This window comes from Pelophylax lessonae (assembly GCF_965119305.1).
Source record: "Pelophylax lessonae genome assembly, chromosome: 13".
In the NCBI taxonomy this organism is placed as follows: domain Eukaryota; kingdom Metazoa; phylum Chordata; class Amphibia; order Anura; family Ranidae; genus Pelophylax; species Pelophylax lessonae.
The window spans coordinates 60,716,309-60,737,796 of NC_138780.1; the positions used below are offsets into that span (position 1 = coordinate 60,716,309).

Sequence of the window (21,488 nt, forward strand, 5' to 3'; positions counted from 1 at the left end):
GTCGTTCGTTTCAGCCGTTTGTATATACAGTGGGTACGGAAAGTATTCAGACCCCCTTAAATTTTTCACTCTTTGTTATATTGCAGCCATTTGATAAAATCATTTAAGTTCATTCTTCTTCGTCATGAATGTACACATAGCACCCCATACTGACAGAAAAACACAGAATTGTTGACATTGTTGCAGATTTATTAAAAAAGAAAAACTGAAATATCACATGGTCCTAAGTATTCAGACCCTTTGCTGTGACACTCATATATTTAACTCAGGTGCTTTCCATTTCTTCTGATCATCCTTGAGATGGTTCTACACCTTCATTTGAGTCCAGCTGTGTTTGATTATACTGATTGGACTTGATTAGGAAAGCCACACACCTGTCTATATAAGACCTTCCAGATCACAATGCATGTCAGAGCAAATGAGAATCATGAGGTCAAAGGAACTGCCTGAAGAGCTCAAAGACAGAATTGTGGCAAGGCACAGATCTGGCCAAGGTTACAAAAAGATTTCTGCTGCACTTAAGGTTCCTAAGAGCACAGTGGCCTCCATAATCCTCAAATGGAAGACGTTTGGGACGACCAGAACCCTTCCTAGAGCTGGCCGTCCGGCCAAACTGAGCTACCGGGGGAGAAGAGCCTTGGTGAGAGAGGTAAAGAAGAACCCAAAGATCACTGTGGATGAGCTCCAGAGATGCAGTCAGGAGATGGGAGAAAGTTGTAGAAAGTCAACCATCACTGCAGCCCTCCACCAGTCGGGGCATTATGGCAGAGTGGCCCAACGGAAGCCTCTCCTCAGTGTAAGACACATGAAAGCCCGCATGGAGTTTGCTAAAAAACACTTGAAGGACTCCAAGATGGTGAGAAATAAGATCCTCTGGTCTGATGAGACCAAAATAGAACTTTTTGCCCTTAATTCTAAGCGGTATGTGTGGAGAAAACCAGGCACTGCTCATCACCTGTCCCAATACAGTCCCAACAGTGAAGCATGGTGGTGGCAGCATCATGCTGTGGGGGTGTTTTTCAGCTGCAGGGACAGGACGACTGGTTGCAATCGAGGGAAAGATGAATGCGGCCAAGTACAGGGATATCCTGGACAAAAACCTTCTCCAGAGTGCTCTGGACCTCAGACTGGGCCGAAGGTTTACCTTCCAACAAGACAATGACCCTAAGCACACAGCTAAAATAACGAAGGAGTGGCTTCACAACAACTCCGTGACTGTTCTTGAATGGCCCAGCCAGAGCCCTGACTTAAACCCAATTGAGCATCTCTGGAGAGACCTAAAAATGGCTGTCCACCAACGTTTACCATCCAACCTGACAGAACTGGAGAGGATCTGCAAGGAGGAATGGCAGAGGATCCCCAAATCCAGGTGTGAAAGACTTGTTGCATCTTTCCCAAAAAGACTCCTGGCTGTATTAGATCAAATGGGGGCTTCTACTAAATACTGAGCAAAGGGTCTGAATACTTAGGACCATGTGATATTTCAGTTTTTCTTTTTTAATAAATCTGCAACAATGTCAACAATTCTGTGTTTTTCTGTCAGTATGGGGTGCTATGTGTACATTCATGAGGAAGAAGAATGAACTTAAATGATTTAGCAAATGGCTGCAATATAACAAAGAGTGAAAAATTTAAGGGGGTCTGAATACTTTCCGTACCCACTGTATGCACCATTTTCCACCTCTTTCAGTTCAGGATATCCATTCGGGAGAAAAATCCCACCGCTTGCCACCAGTGTAAGTCTATAGTCTCTATGAGAGAGATCCGTGCAGCTTCTCCCGAAATCCCAGTGAAAATACCATCAAGAAGTGAAAATAGCTCCCCATTCCCCCAAACACGAGTCCAGACTTCATGACGGGATAAAACGAACTCTTTATTAAACTCACACACAGTCAATTTATATACAGCATGGACACATCCCCCTCCTCATCAAATTACTACACACAGGTCAGGGGTTGAATGATTACATTATAACATGTAGATGAAATTGTATACAAGAACCAAACTAATTATCTAGCCCTCTGAACAGAAGCAATGGGAGTTCATTAACATTTCTAAGGAATAACGACCACAAACAGCATTAACAGATGACAATGGTTCAATCAACCTGAGCCAATTGACTTGAAGACGGCCGTACTCAAGCTCATGAAATGCAATACACATTACCAGACAGAGGTGTAAATCAGCATATTCAATGATGTCTGGAAGACAGGTGGTTGAACTGATGACATTAGTATCTGTACACATCTTAGCATGGCTTTGATTATTTAGTAGTTACAGACTTTATGGCAACAGGCCACAGGTCTCACAGAGCAACTTGGAGAGACATTGTTGAAAACTATCACTCTCCCTTACAGGCAAAACTCAGATTTTGTCACAGAGCTAGTATGCGATGCATGCGCGCGGGAGTTACTTTCCGGCTGGGAGCCGGCAAAGAGCTCTGAAGGTCCGCCAGACCTTCAGAGCACATGAGCCACTGGTTTCAGCAGCTGCATGCAGGACAAATATCTCCTAAACATTGCAGGTTTAGGAGATATTAATTATACCTACAGGTAAGCCTTATTATAGGCTTACCTGTAGGTAAAAGGTAAAAAGCAACGATACTTCCACTTTGACGGACGCAGTCCTCTGATCCATATCAGTAGGGTTATACTGCACTCTACAGGAGGGTACACCCTCTCTCTTCCTGCATAGGATGTCAGTTTTGTATCAAAGCAGTGTCAGAAAAGTAACACGAACCCAATTCAAAATAGAGTGGCGGATAATGCATCCGTCAATGAACTTAAGGATGATCCGACTTGCGGCGCGACTTGCACTGTGAGAATCTTGAGGGGGAACTCCATGCCAAAAATGGGAAAAAACGGTGTGGGGTCCCCCCAAAAATCTATACCAGACTCTTATCCGAGCATGCAGCCCGGTAGGGCAGGAAGGGGACGAGCGAGCGGCCCCACACCCCCCTGGACCATACCAGGCCCCATGCCCTCAACATGGGGGGGGGGGGGTGTTGGTGCTTTGCGGCAGGGGGGGGTGTTGGTGCTTTGCGGCAGGGGGAGCTCTGCACCCCCAACCCCAAAGCACCTTGCAAAAGAGCAGAAGACCAGGAGAGGGAGAAGACCAGAGCAGAGAAGAACAGATGAAGATTTTTAATAAACTTTCCAAAACGTCTCCTGTCGTTATTTACATACACTGCCTTTTATGGGGTGAATGGGTAGGGGTAGTGTACCCCATACCCATTCACATAGGGAGGGGGTCCGGGATCTGGGGGGCCCCCTTGTTAAAGGGGGCTTCCAGATTCCGATGAGCCCCCTGCCTGCAGACCCCCACAACCACCGGCCAGGGTTGTGGGGATGAGGCCCTTGTCCTCATCAACATGGGGGCAAGGTGCTTGGGGGTGGGGGGTGCAGAGCTCCCCCTGCCCCAAAGCACCAACACCCCCCCATGTTGAGGGCATGTGGCCTGGTATGGTCCAGGGGGGGTGGGGCCGCTCGCTCGTCCCCTCCCCCTTCCTGCCCTACCGGGCTGCATGCTCGGATAAGGGTCTGGTATGGATTTTGGGGGGACCCCACGCCGTTTTTTCGGCGTGGGGCTAACCTCAAATTCCATACCAGACCCGAAGGGCCTGGTTTGGAACCGGGGGGGGGGGGGGACCCCCACGCAGTTTTTTTCCCCATTTTTGGTGTGGAGTTCCCCCTCAAGATTCTCACAGCGCAAGTCGCCCCGCAAGTCGGATCATCCTGATCCGACTTGCGGTGCGACTTCCATTCAAATCAATAGGCTCCCATAGGAAAGAATTGATTTTGAATGGAGGCAGAAAAAACGCTGCTAAAAGCAACGTGGCCAAACGTGCAATAACTCAAATGGAAAAAGCTACTGAAAGCACGTTTAACAGCTGCTTTTTCCCAGCGGCAGAACTAGCTTTGCAGCACGTTTTTTCTAACGTCCCGTGTACATGGAGCCTTAGTGAAAACCTTCCATTAAAATGAGATGGCACAATACCTGTAGCAAAGAGAGTCCATCGCACAGATGTATACCCGTACTGCTGAGATATGTTTGTGATATGGAATTCTTATCATTTTACCAAGATTAATGGAAGGCATCTTTTAGTCATATTTGATCCGTATGACTGAAAAACTGCTGCTATTGTCTTATGCAGATAAAGCCTCATCAACTGGAACAAATAGAATGGTCAATATTAAACATGGTTTATATGAATCATATTTGATGAGATCTACTAACAGGTAATGGGTCCATGTTTATGGATTGACATGAATGAACAATGAGAAGCCATGTGCTCTGTTCCTTGTGGCAGTTGGGAGCCCCTTTGTTCAGTCGTGTTCATTCATGGGCATCTACTCCACAGTTCCTTTGTACTTTTTGAATGTATACATGTCCTGTGATTGGTGGTTTTGAAGCCACTCCTTGTAACCCCCTTTTGTTAAATAAACCTGCTCTGCCCTGGATGGGACAGTCACTCACAGGGAACCCTCCAGATGGCATCGAATTGACTACAGCAAGCATGTCTGTTCATTTCTTTGCTGCCGAGCACTTGGATAACCTTATACAAAAGAGCTGTACATTGTACTTTTCAGTACAAGCTATTAATGGTGTTTGGTGCGTATTAATCTTGGGCGCGCTAAGCAGGTTTCTATGCTCCAAGCCCTATTAATTTCCAGGACAATGTTTACTCACTGTTCCAGGAAAACAGGCGGGCACCATCTCCTGACAGGACACCTCTCCGCTGAAGTGGGGGGACTGTCGGCCAAATAGGAATGCTGCAACATAGGCTTAGACCCTGTTGTGTGTGACCTTGTGAGACGTTAAACTCGTGGGGCCAGTCCCCGTTCAGTGGGACTATGTCACGGCCGACCCAGTGTAGAGCTAAGGTATGTGCGCGCTCGCTGGCCAGCTGGGGTGACCACTGGATCTAGATTATCCAGCCCGTCACCCAGATTCGGCATAGTTGCTTGTAGATCTCACAGGAAAAAAATCTGGAGAAAAAGGCTAGCTAATAAAAAAAACTATCTACATAAAAAGAAAAAACACTTTAATGCCAGGACCAAAGATCCTAGCAAAGAATTAGGTCCTTACTCCTGACAAGGCAGATTAAAACTGACATCCTATGCAGGAAGAGAGAGGGTGTACCCTCCGGGACTGCCCATAGGCGTAGTCAGAACTACTTTTCTGCCTAGTGTCCTACTCCTGTAGGGAGCAGTATAACCCTACTGATATGGATCAGAGGACTGCGTCCGTCAATGAACGATAGAGAAAACTACATTCACTGCATGCTCAACATCCAGGTGCATTGATGTTAATAAAACACGCCATTTCAATGTACATATTCCAAAAGCACACTTTACTGTTCGGCGGGCTCTACTCAGTTGATAATTAAAAATGTGTTTCCTGGAATCAGAGCCATGCCTCGTGTAGAGCCTGAGAAGGTAGGTGGATAAAGAAAATGCTTCATTTGCTACAACTACTAGAGGCATATCGGGACCAGCAGCACCAGGCAGAGGCCTTGATTGTGGCACGTCAAATTCCCAATTTTGAAAACGCTGACCCATCACAGAAATACAAAATAATCTAGAATATCCAGAACTTCCATAGGCCCCAACATCCAAGGCTATAAATTTCATGTTGGCATCATAGAGTCCTAGCAGAATAATAGAGAAATACTTCTTGTAGTTAAAGAAGCGGGAACCAGAATTAGATGGCTTGATGAGCCTGAAATGTTTAACATCTAATGCCCCAATGCAATATGGGAAGTTAGTTTTCTCCCAAAACTCATCAGCTATTTCTTCCCACGCATTGGATGTTGGTTCTGGGGTAACTGAATTTTTTAGTTCTTTCCACAAGATGAGGCAAGTGTCATGCACAATTGTTGACACGGTTGATATTTCCAATTTGAAGATTGTGCAGGGAGGTGAAACTGGCTCCAGTGGCAAGGTATCTGCAATTAAATAATTGAGAAAAAATGAGAAATCTGAAGACGGATAATTACACATATTTTGTAAGCATCTGTTCAACATATTGAAAACCTACCTTGAAGTCAATAGCAACCGTTCTTCCGCATTTATGCTTCTTCTCATGTTGGTGTGCCTTCCGTTCAGACGTCCTCTTCCAAGGTCTAGTAACTGATCAAAGGTTGCCACTAACATCCTAGTAAAATTGTAGAACTTGTCTTGGTGAGTACGCAGTTCTCCAAATATGAGGGCAAAGTAGCCAATAGATGGATGCTGGGAGGTCAAAGGATGTACCCAGTAGAGACGACGTCTCCTCTGCTGAATCAGAACCATCTGTCTCCTCCTTTTCATCGTCATAAGCAGCAATTTGAGCATTGCAATCATATGTCTTCCGTAATCCATAATAAATGCTCACTCTTCAACAAAGGTTGAAGTCCTCTCACTGAACAAAAAAACAGGCACTGAACAAAGACACAGGAAATGGGTGGGCAAAAATGCACTATGGGTAGTGAAGGGACAAAAAATTAAACATAGTTGCTATGGAAATGACAAAAAAGTTCCACCGCAGCTAAACGCAGCCGCATTTAAATGCAAGTAATCGTAATGTACATCGCAAATTATCGTTGTGCTTTGAGTCTTGGGATTTCAAGATAACAAACACATGCTTTTACCAGCGGCAGAACAACCGCCCATGTGAAAGAGGCCTTACAGATGCAGTACAATTATTTACTGCCCTAAGTATGTCAGCCAGAGTGAGTTGTTCCTAATCTCTATATCCTGCATAGATGTGGATTGTGGTATTGCAGACAGGGAATCAAAGCTAGTTGGGGATAAGGCTGTCTGATCCTGCTCCCTAATTCTGGAGGGCCCTCTGAAACATCCATCCGCTCTGTCCCCAGGGCCCCTGACAGCTTCTGGGTGTAATATAACATGTCCCTGGGAGGATCCTTACTCTGATCCGCAGGGACTTTTGTAAATTTCAAGCAGGCATCTTTCCCCTTCTTTGTGCGGTGTATGTCCCCATCGGCATGGCCCCGGCAGCGCCATCTTGGCAGTCGGGGCCCGGCTCTTCGCTTTGCTCCTTGTGTGTGCGGATGGCTGGCGGCAGGTCCACATTGGTGTTTAGAGGTTTATCGAGCTATGTGACCCGGATTAATGTCGGTAAAAACAAAAAGCAGAGCTCCTCTAAGTGTTATCAGATTAAAAGGGTAAGGCAGGTACAGGAAAACTGCTCACATTTAAAACGGTATAAAATAGCTAATCTGTTAGGTGGTCTGCAGGAACACAGGGGTCCACGGCTGGATGTTGTGGCTCCAAGAGGTGATGCAGGAGATGGTGAAGGAGGGAGATGCCTGGAGGGCCAAGAGACCAGATAGTAGGATGGCGGGTGGCTTCGGGAAGGTGTTCTGTTCCGCAGAGAGACGCCTGGTGAGCCAAGGGACAGTTTGGTAGGATGGCCGGCGGCTTCAGAAGGGCGCCCTGCTCCTCAGTACATCCGGCAGCGACAGACAGGGGAGCCCAGTGTGACAGATCCAGCAGCCAATCGCACAACGCGTTTCCGAGCGTGCGCAGTAGCCTCGCAGGGCATGCGCGCTCCTTTCTTAAGTGCAGTCAAGTGCGGCCCTGAGTGTCATCTATTTCAGCCATCAACTACACCAGACTAATGACTATACATGAACTGCATACCCCTTGATGCTATATAGGTGTGTGTGTGATGCGCCAAGTCCTATCCTGCTTGTTCGGATTAATGTAGGTATGCAGACTGGGGGAGGATCGTTTACCGGATTGGCTGCAGGAGCTTTGGAAGAAGCGTCCTCTCACATGCCAGTCTTGGCCACACCCTATTTAAATAATTTTTAAAATTCAAAGCAAACTCATCCACATATCCATGTCTCCATGCTTTATTTTTGTTGACAAATCACTTTGAAAAGCACTCTCTAGCATTTCTGGCAGTGGCCATATTGACTAAGGGCAGATAATTCATATAGCAGTTACTTCCCAGAATCCATCAGGCATGCAGTCAGAAGGGTGCGTTTAGCTGAGAAAGCCCTTCCTTCTATGAAAATTCATGGGGTGTATGACATTAGCCTAGGCATGGAAACCAGGAAGTAACTAAATAAATGTAAAAAAAAAAAAAAGTTTTACTAATACTAGCAGCATAAGAATCACAAATAGTAAATGTTGATTGAGAGAGAAGTTCTGCTTCACAGATTATAGTACTAAAATGGTATTTTTGACTTACCAAAAAATCCATTTCTCTCATTGACGGACACAGCTTCTGGTATACATAACCATTGGGGTATACTGCCCCCTTACAGGAGTAGGACACTAGGCAGAAAATATTTCTGGCTACACCCATGGGCAGTCCCAGGGGTATACTCCCTCTCCCTGTTTTGTTACAAGAAGAGTCAGGAGAATTATAACTCCACAGAGCAGGTGGGTGCTGTGTCAGTCAATGAACATCAGAGAAATGGAATTTTGGGAAATATTGCTAGAGGTTTATGACAATGAGAAGCACCACATCCCTGAAACAAATGAAAACTACAATAGAGGGGGCTAGGTGGGATTTTAAAGGTGCAAATGATGGAGAAAAATCTGAATTCTCAAAAAATACACATTTTATTAAACATATAAGATTAGGACAAGACACAACATTGATTAAAATGTTAAAAGCACAAAAATGCACTCGATAATATCACCTCAGAGTTGATATAATCGAGTGCATTTTTGTGCTTTTAACATTTTAATCAATGTTGTGTCTTGTCCTAATCTTATATGTTTAATAAAATGTGTATTTTTTGAGAATTCAGATTTTTCTCCATCATTTGCACCTTTAAATCCCACCTAGCCCCCTCTATTGTAGTTTTCATCAGAGAAATGGATTTTACGGTAAGTCAAAAATCCCATTTTCTCTTTCATTCATTGACTGACACAGCATAGGGATGTCCCAAAGCAGTGTTAACATTTGAGGTGGGAACAACAAAAAATCCCCAAGGCTAGAAGATTAGCCAACCAGGCAACAGGAGCTCAACCAAACAACTGGGGCCCACCTGAAAAAACAACTCACTCTCAAAAAGGATCAGGTCCTCTCAAAACAGCAGCCTGCAAAACCTTGCGGCTAAAAGAAGCATCCAGCAGATGCCAACACATCCACTTTTTAGAACTTCGTGAAAGTGTGCACCGACAACCAGGTGGCCACCTTGCAAACCTGCGTCACTGACGTCTGATGACGGAAGGCCCAGGAGACACTGAGCACCCTTGACAGGGAAAGGAGGAACCTGACCATTGATGGAATAGGCCAGAACCACCGTCTGTCTGATCCATCTGAAAATGGTAGCAGAGGAAATGGACAACCCTTTCTGAGACCTGTCCGTAAGCACAAATAGTGAGAGTCTGACTTCCTAAAAGACTCCGTAGCTGCCAGGTACACCCTAATTGCCCGAATCACACATACAAGACATGCAGGGTAATTTCCTTAGGACGTTTAGGTCTGGGACAGAGGGAAGGCAACACAATGTCTTAATTTAAATGAAAATCAGAGACCACCTTAGGAAAGAACGACGGACAGGGGCGAAGCACCACCTTATACCTGTGAATCACCAGATAAGGTGAACAACAGGATAACGCCGCCACTTCCGATACCCTGCGCGCAAAGGTGATAGTCACCAAAAACGCCACCACCTGGGACAGCGTTATCAGGGGAATCTCCAGGATATGTTAAAGGGAAGCTCTTTGAGAGCTGAAAGCACCAAACTAAGATCCCAAGGCGATAACGGAGACCGCACTGGAGGGACCAAATGTCGGACACCCTGAAGAATAGTACGCACCAGGGAGTGTGGCCAAAGGTCATTGGAAAAAGATCACCAAGGCCGATACCTGACCCTTGATGGTACTCGAGGCCAATTTCTGGTCAACCCCCCGTTGAAGAAAGGTCAAATCCGAGCCATCGAGAAAGAGCGAGGAGGAGCCCCAGGATACTCACAGCACGCAATGTACGTCTTCCACGTACAATAGAAGATTTTCCTAGAAATCCATTTCCTAGCTTTTAACAGTGTAGGAATCACAGACTCAGACAATACCCTATTCTTTAGCACCTGGCGTTCAACAGACAAGCCGTCAAAGCCAGCAACTAAAGCAGGATGGAAGATCGGTCCTTGGGACAGCAGATCCTCCCTGAGAGGAAGCTTTCAAAGAATGACGGCGACCAGCCGCACCAGATTTGCGAACCAAGCCCAGCGAGGCCAGTCTGGCACCACGAAGATAACTGAAAACCCTACTTCCTTGATCCTGCAACAACTTGAAGAGGGAAGGCGTAAAGCAGACAATACTGACCCCACTGGGCCACCAGCACATCTGTGGCATCAGCTAGCAGATCCCTTGACCGAGCCACAAACCTCTGCACCTTTCTGTTGAGCCGAGACGCCAACAGATCCACCTCGGGGGTGCCCCACTGCAGACACAGCTGATAAAACACCTGATAAAACACCTCCAATGAAGGGACCACGCACAGCAGTCAAACTCCTGCCGACTGAGGTAATCCACCTGACAATTTTCCACCCCGGGAACACGTACGGTGGCAAGGGCTGGAATAATAAACCGTTCTGCTCACCTTAGAATGCCGGCTACCTTTGGAGCCGCCAGGACACCTCTTGTGCCCTCTTTGTGATTGACATAAGCCATGGCACTCTCAGATTGAATGCGCACTGGGCATCCCTGAAGATAATCTGTCCGATGATCCAGACACAGTCTGATCGCTCTGAGTTCCAAGACCTTGATCGGTAGTCTGGATTCTTCCAGCGTCCAGATCCCTTGAGCAGAATACTTGCTGAGTGCGCCTCCCCAGCTGGAAAGACTGGCATCCTTCCAGAAGGATCTTTCCAGTCTAAGTGCCGGAGAGCAAAGTCACCATATCAGGGACTCTTTCGTTCCCCGAATCAGCCGGATCTGATTGTCCAGAGACTGCAGAGTCTTGTCCTTTTTGGTCAGAATATCCCTTTGCAGGGATCTCGTATGGAACTGTGCAAATGGAACTGTCTCGAATGTAGACAACATCAGGCCCAGCACCCGCATGCAAGTCTGGAGGGATGACAATTCTTTGGACAGCAGGAGGCGAATGACAGCCTACAATTTATGGAGTTTGTTCAGAGGAAGGAGCACTCTGGCTATGGCCAAATCCAGAGTCAGGCCCAAGTAGTCCAGCTTTGTGGACGGAACCAGGGTAGACTTATGAAAATTCAGAGTCCAGCCAAACTTACGCAGAGTTTGTATTGTGATCTCCGGGTTCTCCACCAGAGCAGAGGGAGACTCCGCTCGCAGAAGGAGATAGTCCAAGTAACCTAGTATCGCACTGGGGCAAACACTTTAGTGAAGACCCGAGGAGCGGAGGTGAGACCAAAGGGTAACGTCACAAACTGATAATGCTCCTCTCCTACAGCAAAGCGGAGAAAACGCTGGTGACTGGCACATATTTGAAAGTGAAGGTAGGCATCCTTGATATCGATAGAGGCGAGGAAATCCCCCTAACGCAGGGATGCCACCACTATTCGAATAGACTTCATTCTCAACTTCTGTACCCGTACAAAGCAGTTTAGCACCTTGAGGTCCAAGATTGGACGCATGTTGCCTCCCTCCCTGGGAGCTGTGAACAGGTTTGAGTAAAAACCCTGAAAACCTTCCTAAGTCGGAACCGGGACAATCACCCCTTGACGGAACCTTGTACCGTCCCAAACAGACCCTGTAAGTGGTTTGGGGACAGGTGCAGGCAGGGCCGGATTAAGAGCATCATGGGCTTGGTGCTGAGGATTTTGAAGGGCCTTAAGGGCCGTGCCTTGGCATGCACCCAGAGGAGGAAGGGTGCAGTCATGCATGCCTAATTCAACATGGGATGCTGTCTCTGAAGCCCATAAACACATCCATGCATCGGCAACTGTCCCTCCTTGTCCGGCCTTCGTGCTGTGTGGGGAGGTTCTGAGGGAGCTGACTGGGGAAGCGAGCATAGAAGCCAGACTTCTGTGTTTACAAGTGACAGAAGAGCGGTAACAGTGAATATGGCCAACCCGGGGCCTATATAAAGGTAGGGGCCTGGAGCTGCAGCTCCAATAGCCCCTACGTTAATCTGGCCCTGGGTGCAGGTTGGAATTAAAAAACCTTGGCGTGGTACAAGAGCGAAACTATCTTGTAGCCGTATCGAATGACTCTGTGGACCCACTTGTCTTGCACCAGGGAAGTCCACGGGTCCGGAAAACAGCGAAGACGTCCCTCCACCCCAGATAGGGGTTAGAGTGCACCTTCATGCAGAAAGAACCTTGTCCGCAGGTCTGGAGAAGTCAAATCTTGGCTTGCCAGACCAGGTTTGTTTGGATCCTCCAGCAGAGGTCCTGAAAGACTTTGAGCCCTTGTCAGCCAACCCTGAGGGATGAAAAAAACCTCTTGTGAGCCGAGAAGGAAGGTCCACGTCTATGACGAGTTTCCTTGCCCTTAGTAGCTTGTGGAAGAAAAGTACTCTTCCCATCTGTGAGACCTTTATTGATGTCATCCAGGGTAGCTCCAAGCAGACGGTCTCCTTTAAAAGGAAGATCAGTCAAGGCCTTTTTTGAAGTCTGATCCGCAGACCAGCATTTGAGCCAAAGGACACGCCGAAGAACCACTGCCAAAACAGAGAGGCGAGCCATCAGGGGAGCCAAATCCAAAGAAGCATCACAAATAAACTGCAGCCCCTGGACCAGCTGGTCTGCCAGCTCGGCAAAGGCAGGGGGGATCAGCTCCCCTTCGAGGTTACTCTGAAGGATCTTAACCCACTCGGTCAGAGTTTGCGACACTAGGGAATTGGTGAATACCGGCCTCATTGCAGAACCAGCTAAAGAGTACATAGTGTGGGCCACAGTCTCCGCCTTCCAGTCAGCTGGGTCCTTAAAGGCCGGGGACTCTTCAACCGGAATCATGGTTGCATTGTTTAATCTGGAAACCGGAGGATCCACCACTGGTGGTACCGTCTACTTCTTAAGAAGGGACTCCTCATAGGGGTAACACCTAGTAAAGCACTTAGGGACCCCAAGGGGACGCTTTGGTTGTCCCCACTCTTTAGCGACAATTCTTTCAAAATAGGCAGGAAAAGGAAAAACCTTTGCCGCTCTGGATGACTAGTGAGTGCCAAAGGGTACCTGCGTCTCCATCGCAGCTTCAGCTGCGTCCTCCATCTTCAGGGTCTCACGCACATATACAATCAGTACATTCACCAGTGCCTTTTCCTGCGTGGTCGCAGATGTGGAGGAATCATCCTTACTATCAGAGGATTCCAGACACGTGGTAGCTGACCCAGAAGGGTGACCCACATCTGCGGTGACCAAATCAGATTCAGGATCTGACGAGACAGATGAGATAGGGGAAGGCGAGGGTCGCTTTTTGCAAGCCCGTTGCCTGCAAGCCGCCTCCATCAGGGACACAAAGGACACCAAGACCGCCGTCAGTGCATGGATGGATGGCTGGGACCCTGAGGGCCCCGCAGCCTCAGAGAGGAGATCAGCTGGGGAAATGTGCTCCAAAGACTCAATGAGTCATCAGGGGGACCCCACAAAAAAGTGTAACATACTGCTAAGGAAAAACCCCCACCACGCTGGCAGCACCACCCGATCGCCAAGCACAAGGTACAGAGCGATCATCAGCAGAAAGGGAGAGGACCCCACCAAACTCACCACCCGCCGACAGGCACCTGCAACCACCAGGGGAATCTGCACTACACGTGCAGCCATCAGGAAGCTAAATAAACCAGGATTCAGTGCCAGGGGATAACCAGGAGGGGCTCCCACTGCCAAAATCGTCGCTCAAAAGGCCCCACTATCATAGCCACTGCTATTTGCAATGCAAACCACAAGAAAATGGCCACCAGACTACATAAACATGGTCGCCATGTAGAGAAAACCACAGGCTACAACAAAATGGCGGCCACCTTGAGGGACCCCAGAGGAAGACTAGGCCTCACGGACGGATCCAGGGAGGAGCCCCCGCCAGGTACAACCCCTCCAGCACAGTCGATTACCCGTTCGCCAGGGGCAAACCCCCCCAGCCCCCATCGCCAGTGAGCGCTCTGCCCCCACCCCAGGCAATGGCCAGACCACCAAAAGCAGCCACAGGGGGTGGCAGGCTGAGGGACTCTGCAAAAGAGAGGAGTGCATGTGGTAAGGAGGGGAACCTGGGGTTCCAACCATCCCAAGGAGGGGCCCACGTTCACTCCAAATTCCTCCAGGGGGTTGAGGTAAAACAGCTACTCACCATACCAGGAACCAAGCGGACACCGCTCCAGACAGATCCTCCTCTTCATCGAAATGGGGGGGGGGCTGTCGGCCAGGAGGAACGTTGCAACTCAGGCCGAGGCCAGGTCGTATCCAAATTCGCAAGATGTTTAACTCGCAGGGCCAGCCCACGTCAAGTGGGGGCTATGTCGCGGCCGACCTAGCGCTCACTGAGGCCTGCGCTCTCACGGCCAGACTGGGATGACCACTGGATCTAGATTATCCAGCCGTTGCTCAGTCCGGCAACTGATTGTAGATCTTGCAGGAAATAAGGAGGAAAACTTTCTATCCAAAAAATTTTGCCAGGACCAAAGATCCCAGCAAGGATCTAGGGCCTTACTCTTGACTAGGCTGAAAAAAACTGAGTGGCTATAGCAGAGAGGGAGTATACTCTATGGGACTGCCCATGGGTGTAGCCAGAAATGTTTTCTGCCTAGTGTCCTACTTCTGTAGGGGGCACTATAACCCAATGGTTATGAATACCAGAAGCTGTTTCCGTCTATGAATGAAAGAGAAAAATATGGGAACCATGGCTTAATCCTCTTCCTTGAATCCTTCTAGTCTGAACTATTTTTTTTAGCCTATTGTATAAGTGCACACTCAAGTCTGTGGGAAATAGCCCCCCCCCCCCTCATTTTGGAGTTTATGAGCCCCCTTCAGGCACCCTGATTCATCTATGCAGCCCTAATTTCTGTGTAGACATTCTATTGCTTGTATCCGTATTTAACTGCCACATATGCTGTTTTTTCCTCTGCAATTATCTAAATGTTCGTTTAAGGGTGTTTTGGTCCTTGCATGGGCATACCTGTTTACCTTCTTTTGCAGTTAGACCAATAAAAAGAATTGAACAGGAAACTGATTGTTTTACTGGTTACGTTAAATTGAAGAAGCAAACAGACAGTCAAAGGAAATTAACCTACAGACTGGGTTTTCTATTAATGAATCTAGAATATTTAATCCATGCTCACCTTTGTGGGGCTGATAACAAAGTGGCTGTGCCAAACTTGCCTGAAGATCAAACTTTAGCTTTTTATTGGTGCTTGGAGTTGTTGTAGGTTGCACAGTAAATTTGAAGGGAGTAGTAACTACAAGAGACAAAACAATATTAAGAGTAAGTGTACATCAGGGGAAAAAAACATATACAGTTAATGCACATTTTCGTATGTTTAACAATTTTAAAGACCCTGGAAGTCCAGAATAAAAGGACTTGCCTTAGGCTCCATGTACACGGGACGCTGGAAATGGACGTTTAGGAGCAGTTGGGCGTTTTTTTCAGAAGTCCCTGAACGCAGCTCCATGTTATCTTATCTGTCCATGTACACATGGTAGTTTACAGTCATTTGCAGGCAGTTGCGTTCAGGGACTTTTTTTAGAACGCAATTATATTGCGTTCGAACGTGTGTTTCCCGACGTTTCAAACGCAGAAACGCGGCCGAACGTGACTAAACGTGACTGAACGTGATGAACCTACGTTCAGCCACGTTATACGTTTTTTTTCTTCCATTCAAAATCAATGGTTCCCTATGGGAGCCTATTGATTTGAATGGAAGTCGCACCGCAAGTCGGATCCGACTTGCGGCGCGACCTGCACTGTGAGAATCTTGAGGGGGAACTCCACGCCAAAAATGGGAAAAAAAACTGCGTGGGGTTCCCCCCCAGGTTCCAAACCAGGCCCTTCGGGTCCGGCATGGAATTTGAGGGTAGCCCCACGCCGAAAAAACGGCGTGGGGTCCCCCCCAAAATCCATACCAGACCCTTATCCGAGCATGCAGCCCGGCAGGCCAGGAAAGGGGAGGGGACGAGCGAGCGGCCCCACCCCCCCTGGACCACACCAGGCCACATGCCCTCAACATGGGGGGTGTTGGTGCTTTGGGGCAGGGGGAGCTCTGCACCCCCCACCTCAAAGCACCCTGCCCCCATGTTGATGAGGACAAGGGCCTCATCCCCACAACCCTGGCCGGTGGTTGTGGGGGTCTGCGGGCAGGGGGCTGATCGGAATCTGGAAGCCCCCTTTAACAAGGGGGCCCCCCAGATCCCGGACCCCCTCCCTGTGTGAATGGGTATTGGGGTACACTGTACCCCTACCCATTCACCCCATAAAAGATAGTGTATGTAAATAATGACAGGAGACGTTTTGGAAAGTTTATTAAAAATCTTCATCCGGCTCTTCGGGGTCTTCTCCTCTCCGGGGGTCTTCTCCTCTCCGGGGGTCTTCTGCTCTTTTGCTGTCCGCCCTTCTGCTATCCTCTCTTCTTGTCTTCTCCTCTCCGGGGGTCTTCTGCTGTCTTCTCTCCGTGGGGTCTTCTGCTCTTTTGCTGTCCGCCCTTCTGCTGTCCTCTCCTCTCCGGGGGTCTTCTGCTGTCCGCCCTTCTGATGTCCTCTCTTCTTGTCTTCTCCTCTCCGGTCTTCTGCTCTTGTGCTGTCGGCTGTCGGCTCTCCTTCTTCCTCCGGTCCTCCTCCGACGACGTCTCCAGCGATTATGCCGGCCTCTGGTCTCTGCAGCTTATTATATAGCCATTAGGGGCGTGGCCGCCAGATGACGTCATCGGGAGACCACGCCCCTTGTGTCACATGTGACGTCACATGTGACACAAGGGGCGTGGTCTCCCGATGACGTCATCTGGCGGCCACGCCCCTAATGGCTATATAATAAGCTGCAGAGACCAGAGGCCGGCATAATCGCTGGAGACGTCGTCGGAGGAGGACCGGAGGAAGAAGGAGAGCCGACAGCCGACAGCACAAGAGCAGAAGACCGGAGAGGAGAAGACAAGAAGAGAGGACATCAGAAGGGCGGACAGCAGAAGACCCCCGGAGAGGAGAGGACAGCAGAAGGGCGGACAGCAAAAGAGCAGAAGACCCCACGGAGAGAAGACAGCAGAAGACCCCCGGAGAGGAGAAGACAAGAAGAGAGGATAGCAGAAGGGCGGACAGCAAAAGAGCAGAAGACCCCCGGAGAGGAGAAGACCCCCGGAGAGGAGAAGACCCCGAAGAGCCGGATGAAGATTTTTAATAAACTTTCCAAAACGTCTCCTGTCATTATTTACATACACTATCTTTTATGGGGTGAATGGGTAGGGGTACAGTGTACCCCAATACCCATTCACACAGGGAGGGGGTCCGGGATCTGGGGGGCCCCCTTGTTAAAGGGGGCTTCCAGATTCCGATCAGCCCCCTGCCCGCAGACCCCCACAACCACCGGCCAGGGTTGTGGGGATGAGGCCCTTGTCCTCATCAACATGGGGGCAGGGTGCTTTGAGGTGGGGGGTGCAGAGCTCCCCCTGCCCCAAAGCACCAACACCCCCCATGTTGAGGGCATGTGGCCTGGTGTGGTCCAGGGGGGGTGGGGCCGCTCGCTCGTCCCCTCCCCTTTCCTGGCCTGCCGGGCTGCATGCTCGGATAAGGGTCTGGTATGGATTTTGGGGGGGACCCCACGCCGTTTTTTCGGCGTGGGGCTACCCTCAAATTCCATGCCGGACCCGAAGGGCCTGGTTTGGAACCTGGGGGGGAACCCCACGCAATTTTTTTCCCATTTTTGGGTGGAGTTCCCCCTCAAGATTCTCACAGTGCAGGTCGCGCCGCAAGTCGGATCATCCTGATCTGACTTGCGGTGCGCCTTCCATTCAAATCAATAGGCTCCCATAGGGAACCATTGATTTTGAATGGAGGCAGAAAAACGCTGCTAAAAGCAACGTGGCCAAACGTGCAATAACGCAAATGGAAAAAGCTACTGAAAGCACGTTTAACAGCTGCTTTTTCCCGGCGTCAGAAATAGCTTTGCAGGACGTTTTTTCTAACGTCCCGTGTACATGGAGCCTTACCTGTAAAATCCTTTACTTGGTATACAGCCGTGGCTAAAAGTTTTGAGAAGGACACAAATAATACTTTTCACAAAGTCTGCTGCTTCAGTGCTTTTAGATCTTTTTGTCAGATGTTACTACGGTATACTGAAGTAAAATTACAAGCATTTTATAAGTGTCAAAGGTTTAATTGACAACTACATTAGTTTTATGCAAGGAATCAATATTTGTAGTGTTGACCCTTTTTTTTCCAAGACCTCTATAATTCGCCCTGGTATGCTGTCAATCAACTTCTGGGCCACACCCTCACTGATGGCAGCCCATTCTTGCATAATCAATGATAGGAGTTTGTCAGAATTTGTGGGGTTTTTTTTTTATTTACCTGCCTTTTGAGGATTGACTACAAGTTCTCAATGGGATTAAGGTCTGTGGTATTTGCTGGCCATGGACCCAAAATGTCAATGTTTTGTTCCCCAAGCCACTTACTTATGCCTTATGGCAAGGTGCTCCATTATTCTAGAAAAGGCATTGTTCCCAACCAAACTGTTCGTGGATGGTTGGGAGAAGTTGATCTCAGAGGATTTTGTACCATTCTTTATTCATGGCTGTGTTCTTAGGCAAAATCATGAGTGAGCCCACCAGGGCCACTGATAGAAATCATGGGGCCCCATACAGCCTACCTGATGGGGCCCCCTTCAGTCCCACCCTCAACCCAGCCCCTGGCCCTTCCCCAGACCCCGCCTTGAAGCAAAGTGCAGGAACAGGCTGGATGAAGTACAAGTATGCGATCCAGCCTGCCGTGCCACCCTGCTGCAATAAATTGACTGAGGGTGGGCGGCAAGCAGTTAGGGGGAAAAGGTTGGGGGTGGGTCCACATAACAGGACTGATCAGATACGCCTGTCCATTTTACAGGTGGACCTAATCTGACCCTCTATACTTGTGTCCATTTACACCCGCCTACCTCCAGTCCGATCCGCTTAACAAAATGGAGGGGGATCTGTTCCCCTTTGTCTAGCGGATCAAATTAGGGGGCAGTCGGGTGTAAACGGACATCCGTTTTTTTACACCAGCCATCCTTAGAGCAGAGTGGGCTGTGTCCGTGTCCACTCTACATAAGCTGAGTGGTCACAGACCTGTCATCTGCCCACTCCGCTCAGTGGGGGATCAGTGGACAGTAGGGCTGCACGATATTGGAAAAAAAAGTACATTGCTATATTTTTATTTCAACGATATATATTGCGATATTGAGAGGAAATCACAGAAGTATTGCAGCAGCGCAGCCTTCTTCTGATAGTAATTGCAGATTGCACCATACAGCCAGGGCAGGCCAGGGTTACTGTTATTGTAGGGATTGACAGTGACAGTCAGTGTGGATTAGGCACACGGTCGGGAATCAATGGTGGCAGGAGATAGAAGAACACCGCCTGACATGGCATCCGTCCATGGTGTACTCAGTGAACTGACTCTTCAGTCTGAACGGTTACAAATTTACAAGTTTGTATCCAGTTCTTCAGTGTAAGTGAGCTAGGAGCCGCTGATTGGTTACAGGCAGGAGCTGAGCTCCTCACTCTAGGATCATATTACCATCAGCTGGAGAACTAGCCTAGCTGCAGGCAGACTGAACGTGTGGGACGGACTGTGTTCTGCTTCAATCAGTGTGAGTCCTCCCGAGTCCCGACTTCTCCCTGCCTAATGCCTATGCCTTAATATCGTATCTTCGGCGATGTGACAATCGCCCACGCCTGCAGCACGATAGTTGATATCACATCCACTATCGTTCAGCCCTAGCGGACAGATACCCCTCTGAACAAACAGATCCCACTCTGTGTGAAAGCCTTGATAACAAACATCAACACAGGGAGCTTAAGATCATCAGAATTTAAACACACAGGCAGCAGTCAGCAGGTGCTCTATCATGGCTGGCACTGTCGCAGTGTCACAGGACATGGCTGTTGGGTGCTGACCTTGTTAACTTATGACCAATGAGTTAACAAAATCAGCACCCAACAGACATGCTATGTGACACACTGTGACAGAGAACCTCTGCTGACTGCTGCCTGTGTATTGTAGATGGTAATATGGATGGTGACATATAGAAATATACAGTGCACTGTAGTATATATTTCACCTACCCCGAGCAGCTGCCTGCTGCCACCGCTTGCCTCACAGCCTCATGCTTTCTGTCTCTCTGACCAACTACTGACTGAGTGGGGAGCTGAGCGGATCACTCCGCCAGGGAAGGAAACAGGCAGCCGCAGTGGCAGGTCGGCGGCCAGTACAGTCTGCGCATGTGCCCGAAAATGAGAAAAAAGTCCCTCTACTTCCTTATCATCAGAGAGGAGGGGCCCGGAAGACAGCAATAATATATCCCCCTAAGCTAGCAGGAGCAGCTGAGCGCGGGTGTAGTTTAGAAAGCCAGTATGTCATTTTATTTTGTGCTGTCTGTGAGGCTGCCCGGGCCCCCCCTGCCGAGCTGAGGTCACCGGGCCCAGTACAACAGGGCTGGTTGTACTGGCCTATCAGGGGCCCTGGAGCCCACTCCCTTGGGTGAGAAGCAACCCCACACATGAATAGTTTCAGGATGCTTTGCTGTTGGCCTGACACAGAACTGGTGGTAGGGAACACCTTTTCTTTTCCTAACAAGGTTTTTTCCCCAGATGCCCCAAACAAACAGAAAGGGGATTCATCAGAGAAAATGACTTTACCCCAGTCCTTAGCAGTCCAATCCCTGTACCTTTTGCAGAATATTAAGTCTATCCCTGATGTTTTTCCTGAAGAGAAGTGTTTTCTTTGCTGCCCATCTTGAAACCAGGCCAGGAGCCAAAAGTCTTCGCCTCACTGTGCGTGCACATATACTCACTCATACCTGCTCCCATTCCTGAGCAAGCACTGCACTTGTGGTGCCCCAATAACACAGGTGAACCAACTATAGGAGCCGGTCTTGGCGCTTGCTGGATTTTCTTGGGCACCCTAAAGCCTTCTTCATAAATGCAGTGGAAACGTTTTTTTATGGGATGAAGTTAATTTTCACAGCAAAGGGGGTCTTTGCAATTGATTGCAATTCATCTGATCATTATTTCTAACATTCTAGAGTATATGCAAATTGCCATCCTAAAACCTGAGGCAGCAGACTTTGCAAAAAACTGGATTTTTGTACTTACCGTAAAATCCTTTTCTCTGAAGTTCATTGACAGACGCAGCTCCATATCTTTAGACCATTGGGGTATGCTCTCCAAATCAGGAATAGGCAATAGGCAGGAACAAGCTTTATCATGCCTATGGGGGCTGTCCCTGCAGGCATAACCCCACACACTCTGCTACAGCAGCCAGTTTTGTTGCAAGCAGTGTTTAGAAGACAAAAAAAAACCCATTCACACAGAAACAGAGGGGCAGGTGCTGCGTCTGTCAATGAACTTCAGAGAAAAGGATTGTACGGTAAGTA

The 21,488-nt window shown here is 48.5% G+C and overlaps 1 protein-coding gene across 1 annotated transcript in view; it reads right to left on the reverse strand.

The window, feature by feature from the left end:
- The window catches only part of NUSAP1 (nucleolar and spindle associated protein 1), a 588,385-nt gene that overhangs the window by 98,822 nt on the left and 468,075 nt on the right, over positions 1–21,488 (reverse strand). The window contains exon 9 of the mRNA XM_082242852.1: positions 15,217–15,333. Within this exon, the coding sequence (XP_082098978.1) occupies positions 15,217–15,333 (117 nt within the window). The remainder of the gene's footprint in view (positions 1–15,216; positions 15,334–21,488) is intronic.